Consider the following 16,576-nt stretch of genomic DNA (forward strand, 5'->3'; position numbering starts at 1 on the left):
AGTCCCAAACATTAAACATTATCCTCCCAACAATATTAAAACACGGTCACCAGTCCCGGGTGCGTGTAGTAGTGCTCATGGTGGGTGATAACAGGTTATTAGGTGACAGTTCGTGTAGTGCAGTTCCGGCTTGTGCTGGCCCAAAAGCGACAGCTCCGGAACATGTTTAGCCGTCTAGTGATACAACAAACAAGACAATTACTAACACACAAAACAAACAAACACTCACGAATACTACTCTGTGGTTTCTACTGCAACTCTGAGTCCATCCAGGTTTAAAGCGCAAACCCCAAGTGAAGGAAAAGATTAGCGTTTCTCAGGCCACTTTTATGCTACCCCACATGATCCCTTGGTAAATGAATTCAGCTGCATCTATAGATTGCAACTGCCACCTCGTTTACCTTCCGGGTCAACACGTTCCTGAAACAGTCTCGTTTCAACTGCCATCCCATTCTGCTAGTCTCACTGTCCCCACTGCCATCCCATTCTACCAGCCTCATCGTCTCCACTGCCTTCCCATTCTAATAGCCTCACCGTCCCCACTATCATCCTATTCTACCAGCCTCAGAGTCACCACTGTTACCCCGATCCTACCAGTCTTACCGTCCCCATTACCATCCCATTATACAAGCCTCAAAGTGTCCACTGCTGCCTCATTCCACCAGCCTCACCTTCCCCTCTATCATCCCATTCTACCAGCCTCACAGAACCAAGGCAGTCCCATTCTACCAGCCTCACCATCCCCACTGCAATCCCATTCCACCAGCCTCACCAGCATAACTGTCCCCACACCCATACCCTTTCTACCAGCTTCACTATCCCCACTGCCATCCCATTCTACAAGCCTCACAGTCCCCACTGCCATCCCATTCTACCGGCCTCAACGTCCCCACTGCCATCCCATTCTACCAGCTTCACCGTCCCCACTGCCGTCCCATACTACCAGCCTCATCGTCCCCACTGCCATCCCAATCTACTAGCCTCACCGTCTCCACTGTCTCACCATTCTAAAAGCCTCACCATCCCCACTTCCATCACATTCTACCAGCCTCACCATCCCCACTGCCTTCCCATTCTACGAGCCTCACCGTCCCCACCGTGGCCCCATTCTACCAGCCTTACCGTCCCCATTGCCCTCCCATTCTACTAGCCCCACAGACCCCACTGCCGTCCCATTCTACCAGCCTCACTGTCCCATTCTACCAGCTTCAACGTACCCACTACCGTCCCATTCTACCAGCCTCACCGTCCCATTCTACCAGCTTCACCGTCCCCACTACCATCCCATTCTAGCAGCGTCACCATACCCACTACCAACCCATTCTACCAGCCTCTACATCCCCACTGCCATCACATTCTACCAGGATCACCGTACCAACTACCATCCCATTCTACCAGCTTCACCGTCCCCACTACCATCCCATTCTAGCAGTGACAGTGTCCCCACTACCGTCCCACTCTACCAGCTTCACCGTCCCCACTGCTGTCCCATTCTATCAGCCTCAACGTCCCCACTGCTATCCAATTCTACCAGGATCACCGTACCCACTGCCGTCCATTTCTACCAGCCACACCGTCCCCACTGCCGTCCCATTCTACCAGCTTCACCGTTTCCACTACCATCCCATTCTAGCAGCGTCACCATCCCCACTGCCGTCCCATTTACCATCCTCACCGTCCCCACTGCCGTCCCATTTACCATCCTCACCGTCCCCACTGCCGTCCCATTCTACCAGCCTCAGTCCCCACTGTGGTCCCATTCTACTAGCCTCACCGTCTCGACTGCCTCCCCATTCTACCGGCCTCAACGTCCCCACTGCCATCCCATTCTACCAGCTTCACCGTCCCAACTGCCGTCCCATTCTACAACCCTCACCGTACCCAATGCCTCCCCATTCTACCAGCTTCACCATCCCCACTGCCATCCAATTCGACCAGCCTCACAGTTCTGTGGCTCCATTCTACCAGCCTCATCATCCCCACTGCCTTCCCATTCTACCAGCCTCACCATCCCCACTGCCATCCCATTCTACCTGCCTCATCATCCCCACTGCCTTCCCATTCTACCAGCCTCACCGTCCCCACTGCAATCCCATTCTAACAGCCTCACAGTCCCCAATGCCATCCCATTCTACCAGGATCACCGTACCCACTGCCATCCCATTCTACCAGCCTCACCGTCCCCACTGCCAATCCATTCTACCAGTCTCAACGTCCCCACTGCCATCGCATTCTACCAGGATCACCGTACCCACTGCCATCCTATTCTACCAGCCTCACCGTCCCCACTGCAATCCCATTCTACCAGCCTCACCGTCCACACTACCTCCCCATTCTACCAGCATAACCGTCCCCACAGCCATACCCTTTCTACCAGCTTCACTATCCCCACTGCCTTCCCATTCTACAAGCCTCACAGTCCCCACTGCCATCCCATTCTACCGGCCTCAATTTCCCCACTGCCATCCCATTCTACCAGCCTCAATTTCCCCACTGCCATCCCATTCTACCAGCCTCAACGTCCCCACTGCCATCCCATTCTACCAGCCTCACAGTCCCCAATGCCATCCCATTCTACCAGGATCACCGTACCCACTGCCATCCCATTCTACCAGCCTCACCGTCCCCACTGCCAATCCATTCTACCAGCCTCAACGTCCCCACTGCCATCCCATTCTACCAGGATCACCATACACACTGCCATCCTATTCTACCATCCTCACTGTCCCCACTGTGGTCCCATTCTACCAGCTTCACCGTCCCCACTGCCTTCCCATTCTACCAAACTCTTCATCCCCACTGCCTTCCCATTCTACTAGCCTCACCGTCTCGACTGCCTCCCCATTCTACCGGCCTCAACGTCCCCACTGCCATCCCATTCTACCAGCTTCACCGTCCCAACTGCCGTCCCATTCTACAACCCTCACCGTACCCAATGCCTCCCCATTCTACCAGCTTCACCATCCCCACTGCCATCCAATTCGACCAGCCTCACAGTTCTGTGGCTCCATTCTACCAGCCTCATCATCCCCACTGCCTTCCCATTCTACCAGCCTCACCATCCCCACTGCCATCCCATTCTACCTGCCTCATCGTCCCCACTGCCTTCCCATTCTACCAGCCTCAACGTCCCCACTGCAATCCCATTCTACCAGCCTCACCGTCCACACTACCTCCCCATTCTACCAGCATAACCGTCCCCACAGCCATACCCTTTCTACCAGCTTCACTATCCCCACTGCCTTCCCATTCTACAAGCCTCACAGTCCCCACTGCCATCCCATTCTACCGGCCTCAACGTCCCCACTGCCATCCCATTCTACCAGCCTCACAGTCCCCAATGCCATCCCATTCTACCAGGATCACCGTACCCACTGCCATCCCATTCTACCAGCCTCACCGTCCCCACTGCCAATCCATTCTACCAGCCTCAACGTCCCCACTGCCATCCCATTCTACCAGGATCACCGTACCCACTGCCATCCTATTCTACCAGCCTCACTGTCCCCACTGCCATCCCATTATTTAAGCAAAATAATCTGTTATACAATGACATTAGAATTGCATGTAGCAAAGAAGAAGCCATACTAATGGGGGATTTCAACTTCCCCCATATGAAATGGGAAAACCCGGTGTGGAACAAAATGGTGGAAATGACAAATGACTGCTTCCTAACACAATTTGTCAAGGCACCGACTTGAGGGGAGGCATGCCTTGATTTAGTCTTTTCAAATAACGAAGATAGAATAACTAAAACTAAAGCTAAGGTTTACAATTTTAGAAAGGCAAACTATGAAGGTATGAAACAGAGACTAACAGAAGTAGATTGGAGTAAAATAGAGAAAACATCCACAGAAAAAGGATGGCTATTTTTTAAAAATGTAGTACTAGAGGCAAAAAGCAATTAAATCCCAAAAGTAGACAAATCTAAAACTAAAACCAAATTGTCAAAATGGTTTAATAGATCAATTAAAAAAATATTCAGCGAAAAAAGGCACTTTACAGAGCTTTTAAAAGGGACCAAAAACAAAGAACACAGAAAGAGTATTCGGAACTGTAAACGCAAGTCAAAAAGGAAGTTAGAAAGGCCAAGAGAGAGATAGAAATGAACATTGCTAAGGGGGCTAAAACCAATTCCAAAATGTTTTTCCAATATTACAACAGCAAGAGAACGTTCAAAGAGGAGGTTAAATGTCTAAGGGTAGATTGCACACATCGAGATCTATAAAGATCTATAAGATATAGAAATGTTTAAAGACTAAAGCAAAAAGAAAGAGGTTTCCAGGGAGAAACGGGAGCAACATGTGACTTCCAATGGACTTCCCCAGACAGCAACAGATAGCAACTCAAAGAGATTTGCTAATTTTTTGCCCCAACAACTTGATAGTCTACCAAATCCATATGATGATGATGCCTGTTTCAACAGTTGTAGAAAACAAACAAAAAAACATTTATTATATTCTGTATCAATATAGCCTAGATTATACATTTACAACTAAATATTATTATTTACCTAGACAGCAAGTCCATCTGCTGATTATCTCATTTATGTTCGAGTTAATAACTAGAATAACCAATCAAGAACTGAATTAACTAAAAACATTTATTTATTTACAACACATTTTCTTAGGTAGTTGACGATCTGCAAGATAACTGGCTCCTGACGCCGCTGTCTGTACTGCTACTAGCTCAGCCACTAGCTCGCCTCCGGTAGAACAAGGCTTGCCCACTGTCACTTCGCCATCTGTAACAAACCGAAGAAGGGAATCAGCTGACCCTGGCCCAGTCCTCCTGGAGATGGCTCACAAAGAGCACACATTGAAAATGCGTCTCTACGCATTGAAAGAGGAGAAATTAATGTTACAGATAGCTGCATTGAATAGGAATGGGAAGGGATAAAAGGTACACCAGTGTGTACAGAATAATAAATACACTTAACCATTATATCTTACATCTGTTTTGTTTTTTTGTTTTTTCTACTGTTGAACGTAATTGTTATGTTATAATAAATACCGCCCCAATAAATCACTACTGCAATAGTTAAAATCCACTGGTATCTACTTGTGGTGAAATAGTAATCAGTTAGGCTATTTTACCAGTGTTTAACTGCTGAAAAACTGCTAGAAGCTGTTGTTTCATCGCATTTCCACCTTGATGCCTTTCGTGCACAGAGGGGACGGGGTCATCAAGAGGTGCGTCTGTTTCAAAATCCCGAAGCCCCGCTAGTCTACTGAAATTATGCAAAACTGCACATGTACCTATGATCACAAGTGACCGTTCCAATTTAACACGAAGTCCAAATGCTAAACATGGAAATCTCTTTTTAAGAACTCAGAATGTCTGTTCGACAACATTTCTCGTCTGTACAATGTTAAAACATCTTTCAGGACCAGTTGCAGGGTTTAAAATTGGGGTCATTAAATAGTGCCTAGAAGGGTAGCTATTGTCACCTAACAATAAACCTCCAATCTCCTTATTTTCGAACTTGGCACAAACAAAACAGGTCATCGAGTGACTATGTTGGTAATGATTAGCTCTGTTACAATGATTTAATCATTGATTGAAAAAAAACCTTTACGATTCTGAAAGATTTCAGCACTATCGTCCTCTGGTGAATTTATTGGCGTGAGGTCTACAGCACCTACTACAGCTGGAAAACCTGCTTTAGCAAAAAACATTGCTCTATACGATGGCTTGTAATGTGTTCTGTCATTGGAAATATAATATATTGCTCATGTAAATTTGCTATAGCTTTCATCACTAAATTCAATAAAATTATTGCTTCAATCACGAACAACACAATGAGGGAGAGCGAGGTGATTGGAAACGAAACTAAAAACAAAGACAGGATCAGTGAAGGCGATTGCCCAGTCTGACCTATATGGATTTTGTTGTGTTTGTGATTTGTTTTTGGTTTGAATATTTATTTTGCTCTGTGCGCAGTGTTTTCTGTTTAAATATTTATTTTATTTTTGTTATTTAAAATAAAACGGTGCAAGCGCCATTTGCACCATATCTGCAGTGTCTTTGTTTTGGTTCCCGCATCTGGCCTGACGTCACCCCCGGCCAGTCTGTCACAGATAGTAAGCAAACTTGTTAAATTTGCAGATGACACAAAAATAGGAGGAGTGGCAAACACTGTTGCAGCAGCAAAGGTTATTCAAAATAATCTAGACAAGATTCAGAACTGTAAGTGTAAGGTACCGCATGTAGGCAATAAAAATGTGCATTCTAAATATCATATAGGAGATTGTCACAGAGACGGCCGAAGTGGGCGGCGTCAGAACCAGGAAAGGTAATAAAATATACAAAACACAGGACGGATGAAATGAAATGATGAAGACGCCTGTTGGCGCCGGTTTAATGCAAAATAAAAGGTTTAACAAACACGAAACACACAGGACACGGCACTCTACGCCAAAATAAATAGACAAACGAAAACAGACTAAACTTAACACAACGGTGCACGGACAGACACTGACAAACACGGTGAGCGGATACTTTGTTGTTGTTGTTGTTGTTATTATTATTACTACTACTACTACTTTCCTTATTTCCTCCGTCTCCAATCCCGTTCTCCGCTCACCGAACACCCAACCACCAGTATGTGACAACGTGCATCTATATATACTATTGTGCTGGGATTCAATTACCAATTAATTATTCACTTGAATCCCAGCACGTGAATTAATAAAGTGCAATTCCCCGTGCTCACATATTACTACATTTTACTTGCACGTGAAGTGCTGTGCAATCCTCGTGCCTAAATACACATATACATTTTAAACACTCGTGTTACACAGACCCGTTTATATCCCGTGTACCAATGTCTATACACCAACATTTAAACACACCACACGCAACACATAACAGATAATATACACAGGGGCGGGCACTTTGTTACATATACCCCCTCCTGTGCAAAGCACACATGGCCTCAATGGCCACCTCCCCCCTTAAAAGCCCAAAAGTCCCGCCCAAAGTCCTTGGCCAGGACCAGAGGCTTCCAGGGGCCCACCGGTCGTAATGCTGTCAGCGGGGTAGCATTCTCCTGCCAGGGTAGTCCTAGCAGCGGAAAGGCTGCTTGGGGTGTGGTCTCCCGACCTTCCCCCTTCTTCGGCGCCGGCAGCTCCCCTTGGTGGGGCTTCAACCACCGTTCTTCCTGCAGGGAAGAAACTGCAGAGGGAGCAGGTCTCCGGACCTCCCCCACGATCTCCGGCGGAGAAACTGCTGCTGGGGTTGGCGGTCTCCAGACCTCCTCCCCCTTCTCCGGCAGCGAAACTGCTGCTGGGGTTGGCGGTCTCCAGACCTCCTCCCCCTCCTCCGGCAGCGAAACTGCTGCTGGGGTTGGCGGTCTCCAGACCTCCTCCCCCTTCTCCGGCAGCGAAACTGCTGCTGGGGTTGGCGGTCTCCAGACCTCCTCCCCCTTCTCCGGCAGCGAAACTGCTGCTGGGGTTGGCGGTCTCCAGACCTCCTCCCCCTTCTCCGGCAGCGAAACTGCTGCTGGGGTTGGCTGTCTCCAGACCTCCTCCCCCTTCTCCGGCAGCGAAACTGCTGCTGGGGTTGGCGGTCTCCAGACCTCCTCCCCCTTCTTCATGGCCGGCAGCTCCCCTTCGTGGGGTTCCGGCCACAGTACTTCCGGCTGTGATGCGGAGCGGCGGGCAACCCCAGGCGATGCAGAGCGGCGGGCAACCCCAGGCGATGCAGAGCGGCGGGCAACCCCGGGCGATGCAGAGCGGCGGGCAACCCCGGGCGATGCAGAGCGGCGGGCAACCCCGGGCGATGCAGAGCGGCGGGCAACCCCGGGCGATGCAGAGCGGCGGGCAACCCCGGGCGATGCAGAGCGGCGGGCAACCCCGGGCGATGCAGAGCGGCGGGCAACCCCAGCGGCGGGCAACCCCGGGCGATGCAGAGCGCGGGCAACCTTGGGCGAAGCGAGGCTGGCATCCTTGGGCGAAGCGAGGCTGGCATCCTTGGGCGAAGCGAGGCTGGCATCCTTGGGCGAAGCGAGGCTGGCATCCTTGGGCGAAGCGAGGCTGGCATCCTTGGGCGAAGCGAGGCTGGCATCCTTGGGCGAAGCGAGGCTGGCATCCTTGGGCGAAGCGAGGCTGGCATCCTTGGGCGAAGCGAGGCTGGCAGTCAGGACAAGCTGGGGTGCGGGTGTTGGCCCTCTTTTCGGCCACTGCAGCCGGGAGGTTCTTCCCCGTGCTTCCCTCAGCAGCCTATGCAAGGGCTGCTGAGGACCGCCAGCATCTAGTCCTGGCCCTTGTGGTGCAGGGAGAGGCAGCTCCTGCTCCTCTCCCCCTGATGGAGGTGGAGGCAGAGGCAGCTCCAGCTCCTCTCCTCGTGATGGTGGGGGAAGTGATACCAGCAGGCATTCACCCTCTGCTGGTGGGGGAAGTGATACCAGCAGGCATTCACCCTCTGCTGGTGGGGGAAGTGATACCAGCAGGCATTCACCCTCTGCTGGTGGACAGGGACCCAGCAGGCATTCACCCTCTGCTGGTGGACAGGGACCCAGCAGGCATTCACCCTCTGCTGGTGGCGGAGGCAGAGGCAGCTCCTGCTGCTCTCCCCCTGCCGGTGGAGGTGGCGGAGGCAGAGGCAGCTCCTGCTGCTCTCCCCCTGCCGGTGGAGGTGGCGGAGGCAGAGGCAGCTCCTGCTGCTCTCCCCCTGCCGGTGGAGGTGGCGGAGGCAGAGGCAGCTCCTGCTGCTCTCCCCCTGCCGGTGGAGGTGGCGGAGGCAGAGGCAGCTCCTGCTGCTCTCCCCCTGCCGGTGGAGGTGGCGGAGGCAGAGGCAGCTCCTGCTGCTCTCCTCCCTGCCGGTGGAGGTGGCGGAGGCAGAGACAGCTCCTGCTGCTCTGCCCCTGCCGGTGGAGGTGGCGGAGGCAGAGGCAGCTCCTGCTGCTCTCCCCCTGCCGGTGGAGGTGGCGGAGGCAGAGGCAGCTCCTGCTGCTCTCCCCCTGCCGGTGGAGGTGGCGGAGGCAGAGGCAGCTCCTGCTGCTCTGCTGCCGGTGGAGGTGGCGGAGGCAGAGGCAGCTCCTGCTGCTCTGCTGCCGGTGGAGGTGGCGGAGGCAGAGGCAGCTCCTGCTGCTCTGCGCCTGCCGGTGGAGGTGGGAGCGGCGTGTAGTCTCCTGGTGGTGGAGGTGGGAGCGGTGTGTAGTCTCCCCTTGATACAGGGGACTGGTGCGGCTCTCCCTCACTTGCAGGGGACTGGTGCGGCTCTTCCTCCCTTGCAGGAGACTGGTGCGGCTGTGGAGACAGCGGTGGGACCTCTGCCTTCCTCTTCCCCTTTCCCCTTCTCTGCCACCTCCTCACCTTCCTCTCCTGCGGCAGTTCCTCCTCTCCTTCCTGGTAGGGGCAGCGCACCACCGGGTGCCCAAACTCCCCACAGGCAAGGCACCAGCCCTGGTCCTCCAGACCACCGAGGAACTCCTCCAGGTCCTGGCAGCCATCTCTCCAGTCCCAGCCTTCCATGTTTTATTTTTTTTTTGTTGTTGCTGTGGTTTTTTTTTTTTTTTGACAAAACACCTCTCCTGGTCTGACGCTTGGAGGCGCTGTTATCCCACGCAGGACACCACGTGTCACAGAGACGGCCGAAGTGGGCGGCGTCAGAACCAGGAAAGGTAATAAAATATACAAAACACAGGACGGATGAAATGAAATGATGAAGACGCCTGTTGGCGCCGGTTTAATACAAAATAAAAGGTTTAACAAACACGAAACACACAGGACACGGCACTCTACGCCAAAATAAATAGACAAACGAAAACAGACTAAACTTAACACAACGGTGCACGGACAGACACTGACAAACACGGTGAGCGGATACTTTGTTGTTGTTGTTGTTGTTATTATTATTACTACTACTACTACTTTCCTTATTTCCTCCGTCTCCAATCCCGTTCTCCGCTCACCGAACACCCAACCACCAGTATGTGACAACGTGCATCTATATATACTATTGTGCTGGGATTCAATTACCAATTAATTATTCACTTGAATCCCAGCACGTGAATTAATAAAGTGCAATTCCCCGTGCTCACATATTACTACATTTTACTTGCACGTGAAGTGCTGTGCAATCCTCGTGCCTAAATACACATATACATTTTTAAACACTCGTGTTACACAGACCCGTTTATATCCCGTGTACCAATGTCTATACACCAACATTTAAACACACCACACGCAACACATAACAGATAATATACACAGGGGCGGGCACTTTGTTACAGAGATACTGAAATTAAAGAAGGGATCTATGAAAAAGACCTAGGACTTTATGTTGACTCAGAAATGTCTTAATTTAGACAATGTGCGGAAGCTACAAAAAAAGGCCTGTCTGTGCATTACCATTGCAGTGCCACTGCCTGTCTGTCTTCATTAACACTGGAGTGCCACTGTCTGTATGTCTGCATTGCCAATCCAGTGCCACTGTCTGTCTGACTGCATTAACATTGCAGTGACACTGTCTGTCTGTCTGTATTGCCATTGCAGTGCCACTGTCGGTCTGCATTGCCATTGCAGTGCCAATGTTAGTCTTTCTGCATTGCCATTGCAGTGCCACTCTCTGTCTGTCTGCATTGCCAATTCAGTGCCACTGTCTGTCTGTCTGCATTAACACTGGAGTGCCACTGTCTGTCTGCATTGCCATTGCAGTGCCACTGTCTGTCTGCATTGCCACTGCAGTGCCACTGTCTGTCTGTCTGTATTGCCATTGCAGTGCCACTGTCGGTCTGCATTGCCATTGCAGTGCCAATGTTAGTCTTTCTGCATTGCCATTGCAGTGCCAATGTTAGTCTGTCTGCATTGCCATTGCAGTGCCACTCTCTGTTTGTCTGCATTGCCAATTCAGTGCCACTGTCTGTCTGTCTGCATTAACACTGCAGTGCCACTGTCTGTCTGCATTGCCATTGCAGTGCCACTGTCTGTCTGCATTGCCACTGCAGTGCCACTGTCTGTCTGTCTGCATTGCCATTGCAGTGCCACTGTCGGTCTGCATTGCCATTGCAGTGCCACTGTTGGTCTTTCTGCATTGCCATTGTAGTGCTACTGTCTGTCTGTCTGCATTGCCATTGCAGTGCCACTCTCTGTCTGTCTGCATTGCCAATTCAGTGCCACTGTCTGTCTGTCTGCATTAACATTGCAGTGCCACTGTCTGTCTGCATTGCCACTGCAGTGCCACTGTTGGTCTTTCTGCATTGCCATTGCAGTGCCACTCTCTGTCTGCATTAACATTGCAGTGCCACTGTCTGTCTGCATTGCCATTGCAGTGCCAATGTTAGTCTTTCTGCATTGCCATTGCAGTGCCAATGTTAGTCTGTCTGCATTGCCATTGCAGTGCCACTCTCTGTCTGTCTGCATTAACACTGGAGTGCCACTGTCTGTCTGCATTGCCATTGCAGTGCCACTGTCTGTCTGCATTGCCACTGCAGTGCCACTGTCTGTCTGTCTGTATTGCCATTGCAGTGCCACTGTCGGTCTGCATTGCCATTGCAGTGCCAATGTTAGTCTTTCTGCATTGCCAATTCAGTGCCACTGTCTGTCTGTCTGCATTAACACTGGAGTGCCACTGTCTGTCTGCATTGCCATTGCAGTGCCACTGTCTGTCTGCATTGCCACTGCAGTGCCACTGTCTGTCTGTCTGTATTGCCATTGCAGTGCCACTGTCGGTCTGCATTGCCATTGCAGTGCCAATGTTAGTCTTTCTGCATTGCCATTGCAGTGCCAATGTTAGTCTGTCTGCATTGCCATTGCAGTGCCACTCTCTGTCTGTCTGCATTGCCAATTCAGTGCCACTGTCTGTCTGTCTGCATTAACACTGCAGTGCCACTGTCTGTCTGCATTGCCATTGCAGTGCCACTGTCTGTCTGCATTGCCACTGCAGTGCCACTGTCTGTCTGTCTGCATTGCCATTGCAGTGCCACTGTCGGTCTGCATTGCCATTGCAGTGCCACTGTTGGTCTTTCTGCATTGCCATTGTAGTGCTACTGTCTGTCTGTCTGCATTGCCATTGCAGTGCCACTCTCTGTCTGTCTGCATTGCCAATTCAGTGCCACTGTCTGTCTGTCTGCATTAACATTGCAGTGCCACTGTCTGTCTGCATTGCCATTGCAGTGCCACTGTCTGTCTGTCTGCATTGCCATTGCAGTGCCACTGTCGGTCTGCATTGCCACTGCAGTGCCACTGTTGGTCTTTCTGCATTGCCATTGTAGTGCCACTTTCTGTCTGTTTGCATTGCCAATCCACTGCCAGTCTGTCTGCATTACTATTGCCGTGCCACTGTCTGTCTGCTTGTGCCACCTAGTCCCCAGATGGCTTATTTTAGTGGCTGTGCCCCCACCCCCACACAGATTTTGGGATTACTGAAAGATTACATATCTTATCCCTGCCTCATAGCTCCAGGATTACACACAGTATTTTTCAGTGTGTCAGTGTGTCAGTGTGTGTGTGTGTGTGCGTGTGTGTATGCATGTGCATCTCAGTGTGTGTGTGTCAGCGTGTGTGCGTGCGTGTGTGTGTGTCTCAGTTTTTTTTTTTAAGATTTTGACTCAGTTGGAATTGTTTTAATGAAGCATGCAATGCAGTAGAGGGTTCTGTTGCAATGCGCCTCTATTGATTTTAGGACAGCGCGGTGCTTTGTGCTGATCTAAATGAAACAGTTTTCTTAAATAACATAAAGTATGGATTTCATACCTGTGTTTAGTAAGGTATTCCAGATCATGTCATATTTTTAAGTGCACCTTTTCTTTGTGTGTCGGGTTTCAAACATACATGGATATTAGGAAGACATCTCCAGACACCTTTATCCCAGTCAAACTCATCTGTTTTTAATTCTAGTTCTCTCTCCTGCTTGTCAGGGTTCGAGTATTATGAGTTTCTTGACAGTTTTGAAATGTTGTTTTGTTAAAATATATAATAGAACTCAAAATGTAAGTGTTTACGGACTACATTAATTTACAGATATCTGTACTCCCAGGCTACACTGAGAGACCCTTAGTCCTGTGAAAATGGTCATACACATTCAGGGGTCTCCCTAGGAATTCTGTACAGCTGGGTGACAGAGTATTATAGCCGGGTGCACTTATAACGCAAAAATAAAACTGTCTTACCTTAAACGTATAACAAAACAATTATAACAATAATGAATAATAATCCACCCTAATTCATAACCAGACTACACTGCTCCATTTATCCCCTGATCCTTTGCAATATTTGTGTTTCTGACAGAGCTTGCACATTATACCACCCAATTCCTTGCTGTAAAAAAAAAATAAAACATTTTTATTTTTTGCCCACATGACATCATGCCCACCATTACAATTTTTTTTTTGTTTGGTTTTTTTTTTTTTTTACTTACTGGCCTGATTCTTTCATTCCATTTCGGTCTGGTAATTTCCCCATTCATTGTCACTGTTTTTGCTTAGAAAACAATCTATTTTTTTAGCAGTCATTTTAACGTTTCAGCCTCAAGTGCTTTAAAAAAAACAACCCTTCACTCTCTGATTGGTGAAATCTAGTAAAACGTAACACAGCTGCCATGTGGTTCCAAGTTGTTGTTTATTTTTTTCAATCGCGCGTGCAACTGATACGGTGGCCCTGAAGTGAAAAACACAAACACAAAAATGAAAGCACAAAAACATTAAGGAAAACACAACAACATTATGAAAAACGCTGCAACATTAAGAAATGCACTGCAACATTAACTTCAAACCGGAATGGGTAGGTACATAAGAAAGGTGGTTCCACATCACTGATAGGAGGAACAACATGTCAATCATTGACAAACGCCGTCCATATTAATACAATATAATTTCCCAGCGCTTTGCGCACACACACACACACACACACACACACACACACACACACACACACACTCGGGAATGGGTAAAAGCCCGACCAGGAGAAACCCTGCCGGAAGGGGCTTTTAACCTCATCAATCGATTCCTCCTTGCCAGCTTACATAAAAAACATCTTTTAGCGCTATTATTATTATTATTATTATTATTATTATTATTATTATTATTATTAATTAAAAATAATTTGGAACGGTCTTAATTTTGATTAAAACTCGACTAGAAAGTTCTTATACGATCTTCTCAGAATGGAAGAGGAGATGACCTTGTCCGAATAGCATAGTATAGAAATATCGATATATATATATATATATAACGCATTATATATATGTATATATATATATATATATATATATATATATATATATAGATATATAGATAGATAGATAGCTATCTATCTAGATAGTGTCACGAGACTTCTACAATGGTTAAAGATCACATGTAACCCGCTCCTTTTTAGGAAAACACATTTGTGTTCTGCTAAGACGATCTGAAAACCTTTGACTCGTCCGGCCGATCTACGTGCATTTACTTGAATATAAATAATAATAATAATAATAATAATATAATAATAATAATAATAAAAACTAAGTGCTATGAAGATGGTTCTTGTTTCTAAGCTGGCAAGGAGGAATCGATTGATGCCTGTTTAAAGACGATCGGAGCAGGTTAAATGCTTTATTTGTTAGCCTGTTAAAGACAATCAGGGCAGGTTAAATGCTTTACCAAAATGGTAAAGTCTGTGTACCACACACACACACACATGTAATGCAGTCTAATATATAGTATATATATATATATATATTTATATATATATATATATATATATATATATATATATATATATATATATATATATATATATATACACCCTACATGAGATCAAGATAAAAGCGCTGGTAAACTAAATACTGTATTAATAACAGTTCCACAGCACAGTTATTGACAGGTTGTTCCTCCTATCAGTGATGCGGAACCCCTTTTCCTATGTAACTACCCATTCTGGTTTGAAGTTAATTTTGCAGCGTTTTCCTTAATGTTGTTGTGTTTTCCTTAATGTTGTATTTTTCACTTCTGGGCCACCGTAAAGTGATCTAGTCTGCTGGCAGCGCAGTCCTTACCGTTAAGGCACGTTAGCATTAGCACATAGATCGGGGTTCTGTCGGCCTGAGGAGAACCCTTACATTTTCAACACATAGGTCTTGGTAAAAAAATAATCCATGTCCTCCCCCAACATTTTACCAGTGGTTGCGCCTGTGATTTTCCGTGTATTTCAGCAAGTCAGTGCGATGTAATTCATTCTTACCTTTACTGGCGAGCGCGCTGCTAATCAATAACAGCAGCAGGAGTCCCGCTGTCTGTCGCTTCATCCTGCCTACCTCCACCGCCTGCATTCAGATACTGTTCCGGAGAGAGCTCTTCTTAATACACAGATACAAATAGAAAGTATCGATTACTGATGATGTTGACTTACGATTGCACTGCTATTAAATGCACCAGTCAACGCACTCGCTCTCCCTGTATATATTCATTTCATTTGCATTACCTCATGCACCCGTTTTCTGGGAAGATGAGGTGTATCTTGTGGGCGTTGTGCAACCCTCGAGCTGCTGCAGAGTTATTCTAGGAGGTTATATCAGAAGGACTACACACACGGCCACACAGTAAATATAGCGTTATACGTACCTGTGTCACAAGATTCCTTAAGTCTTCCAACGTTGATTTTATTTGGTCAAGAACCTACTGGAAAAAGAACGCAGTTTTAATGTAGCTCCAGCTATCAGCCTGTCTGCATAAGCAGTACTAATAATACGTTTAATGATACAATTAATATTAGGCTAATAAATAGATAATAACAATTTTCTTCAATATTTAAATAAATACATATTTTCTAGCATCTAAATATGCACCCCTCGTTATTCACATGAATAGATTTCTGTCTGTCTGTCTGAGTGGGTGTTTTATTGGAAACGCCTCGGCCGACATTGTTTTTCTGACATTAAAACCCTGCCAATAAAACCCCAGACAACAAACCACTATACAACGCCCACCTGTCATATCTGCGGTCTAATGTCTCACCCGTTATCTATTTTTGCTGCGGTAAATATTGATATATTCCGGTTTCTGTATTAACCCGATTCCTTTCGCTTGATTTAAGCTCAGAAATGTATTTTTCTCTCACCCTCCCCCTTAAACGCAAAACCAGTTTGCCTTGAGTTAGTTCTCTCTCTCTCTCTCTCTCTCTCTCTCTCTCTCTCTCTCTCTCTCATCAGCACCAACCGCTGCCCCTCTCTCTCTACAACCGACTAGACTGCAGCATGACGTCATCGCCCCTCCAACAACTCCCAGCTAACACCAGTGGCTAACATCTTGTTCTTTCTGGATTTTATAATGGCCAATTTAAAGTTTAAAATGTAATATTAAAAGCAAAGAGCTGTTTCATAAAAACAATTCACAAGGCAGACAGAAGGCAGAAGAGGCACAGGTCACTGACCCCCAGCTCCACAAGGTTCAAGTACTGGGTTGTGGCTATAATTCCGTGCAGCACTCTCCGCAGGGCACTATAGTGATGCTTTTTAATGCATATTTCATGCTGCTGCTTTTTCTCTGCTGTATGGAAAGCCACCCACTTTCTTTAACAGCAGTATGTTGCCAGGTGACACACTCCTCCTCTGACACAGGGGGAGACCAGCACTGCGGGGAACAGGGGCTCCTGAA

General features: G+C 47.8%; 1 protein-coding gene across 17 annotated transcripts in view; it reads right to left on the reverse strand.

Moving 5' to 3' along the window:
• The window catches only part of LOC121325764 (calsyntenin-3-like), a 133,883-nt gene extending 117,778 nt beyond the window's left edge, over positions 1 to 16,105 (reverse strand). Inside the window, exons 1-3 of one of the 17 annotated variants that reach the window (XM_041268746.1) lie at positions 16,041 to 16,105; positions 15,545 to 15,601; positions 15,165 to 15,259 (exon numbers count right to left, since the gene is read on the reverse strand). In XM_041268746.1, coding sequence (XP_041124680.1) covers positions 15,165 to 15,252 — 88 coding nt within the window. In that variant the 5' untranslated portion in view covers positions 15,253 to 15,259; positions 15,545 to 15,601; positions 16,041 to 16,105. Of the gene's footprint in view, positions 1 to 15,164; positions 15,280 to 15,544; positions 15,602 to 15,909 lie in introns of all 17 variants that reach the window. The other 16 variants (XM_041268737.1, XM_041268740.1, XM_041268747.1 and 13 more) reach the window with 16 other exon arrangements.
• Between the last annotated feature and the right edge of the window lie 471 nt (positions 16,106 to 16,576).

This window comes from Polyodon spathula, chromosome 13 (assembly GCF_017654505.1).
Source record: "Polyodon spathula isolate WHYD16114869_AA chromosome 13, ASM1765450v1, whole genome shotgun sequence".
Classification (NCBI taxonomy): domain Eukaryota; kingdom Metazoa; phylum Chordata; class Actinopteri; order Acipenseriformes; family Polyodontidae; genus Polyodon; species Polyodon spathula.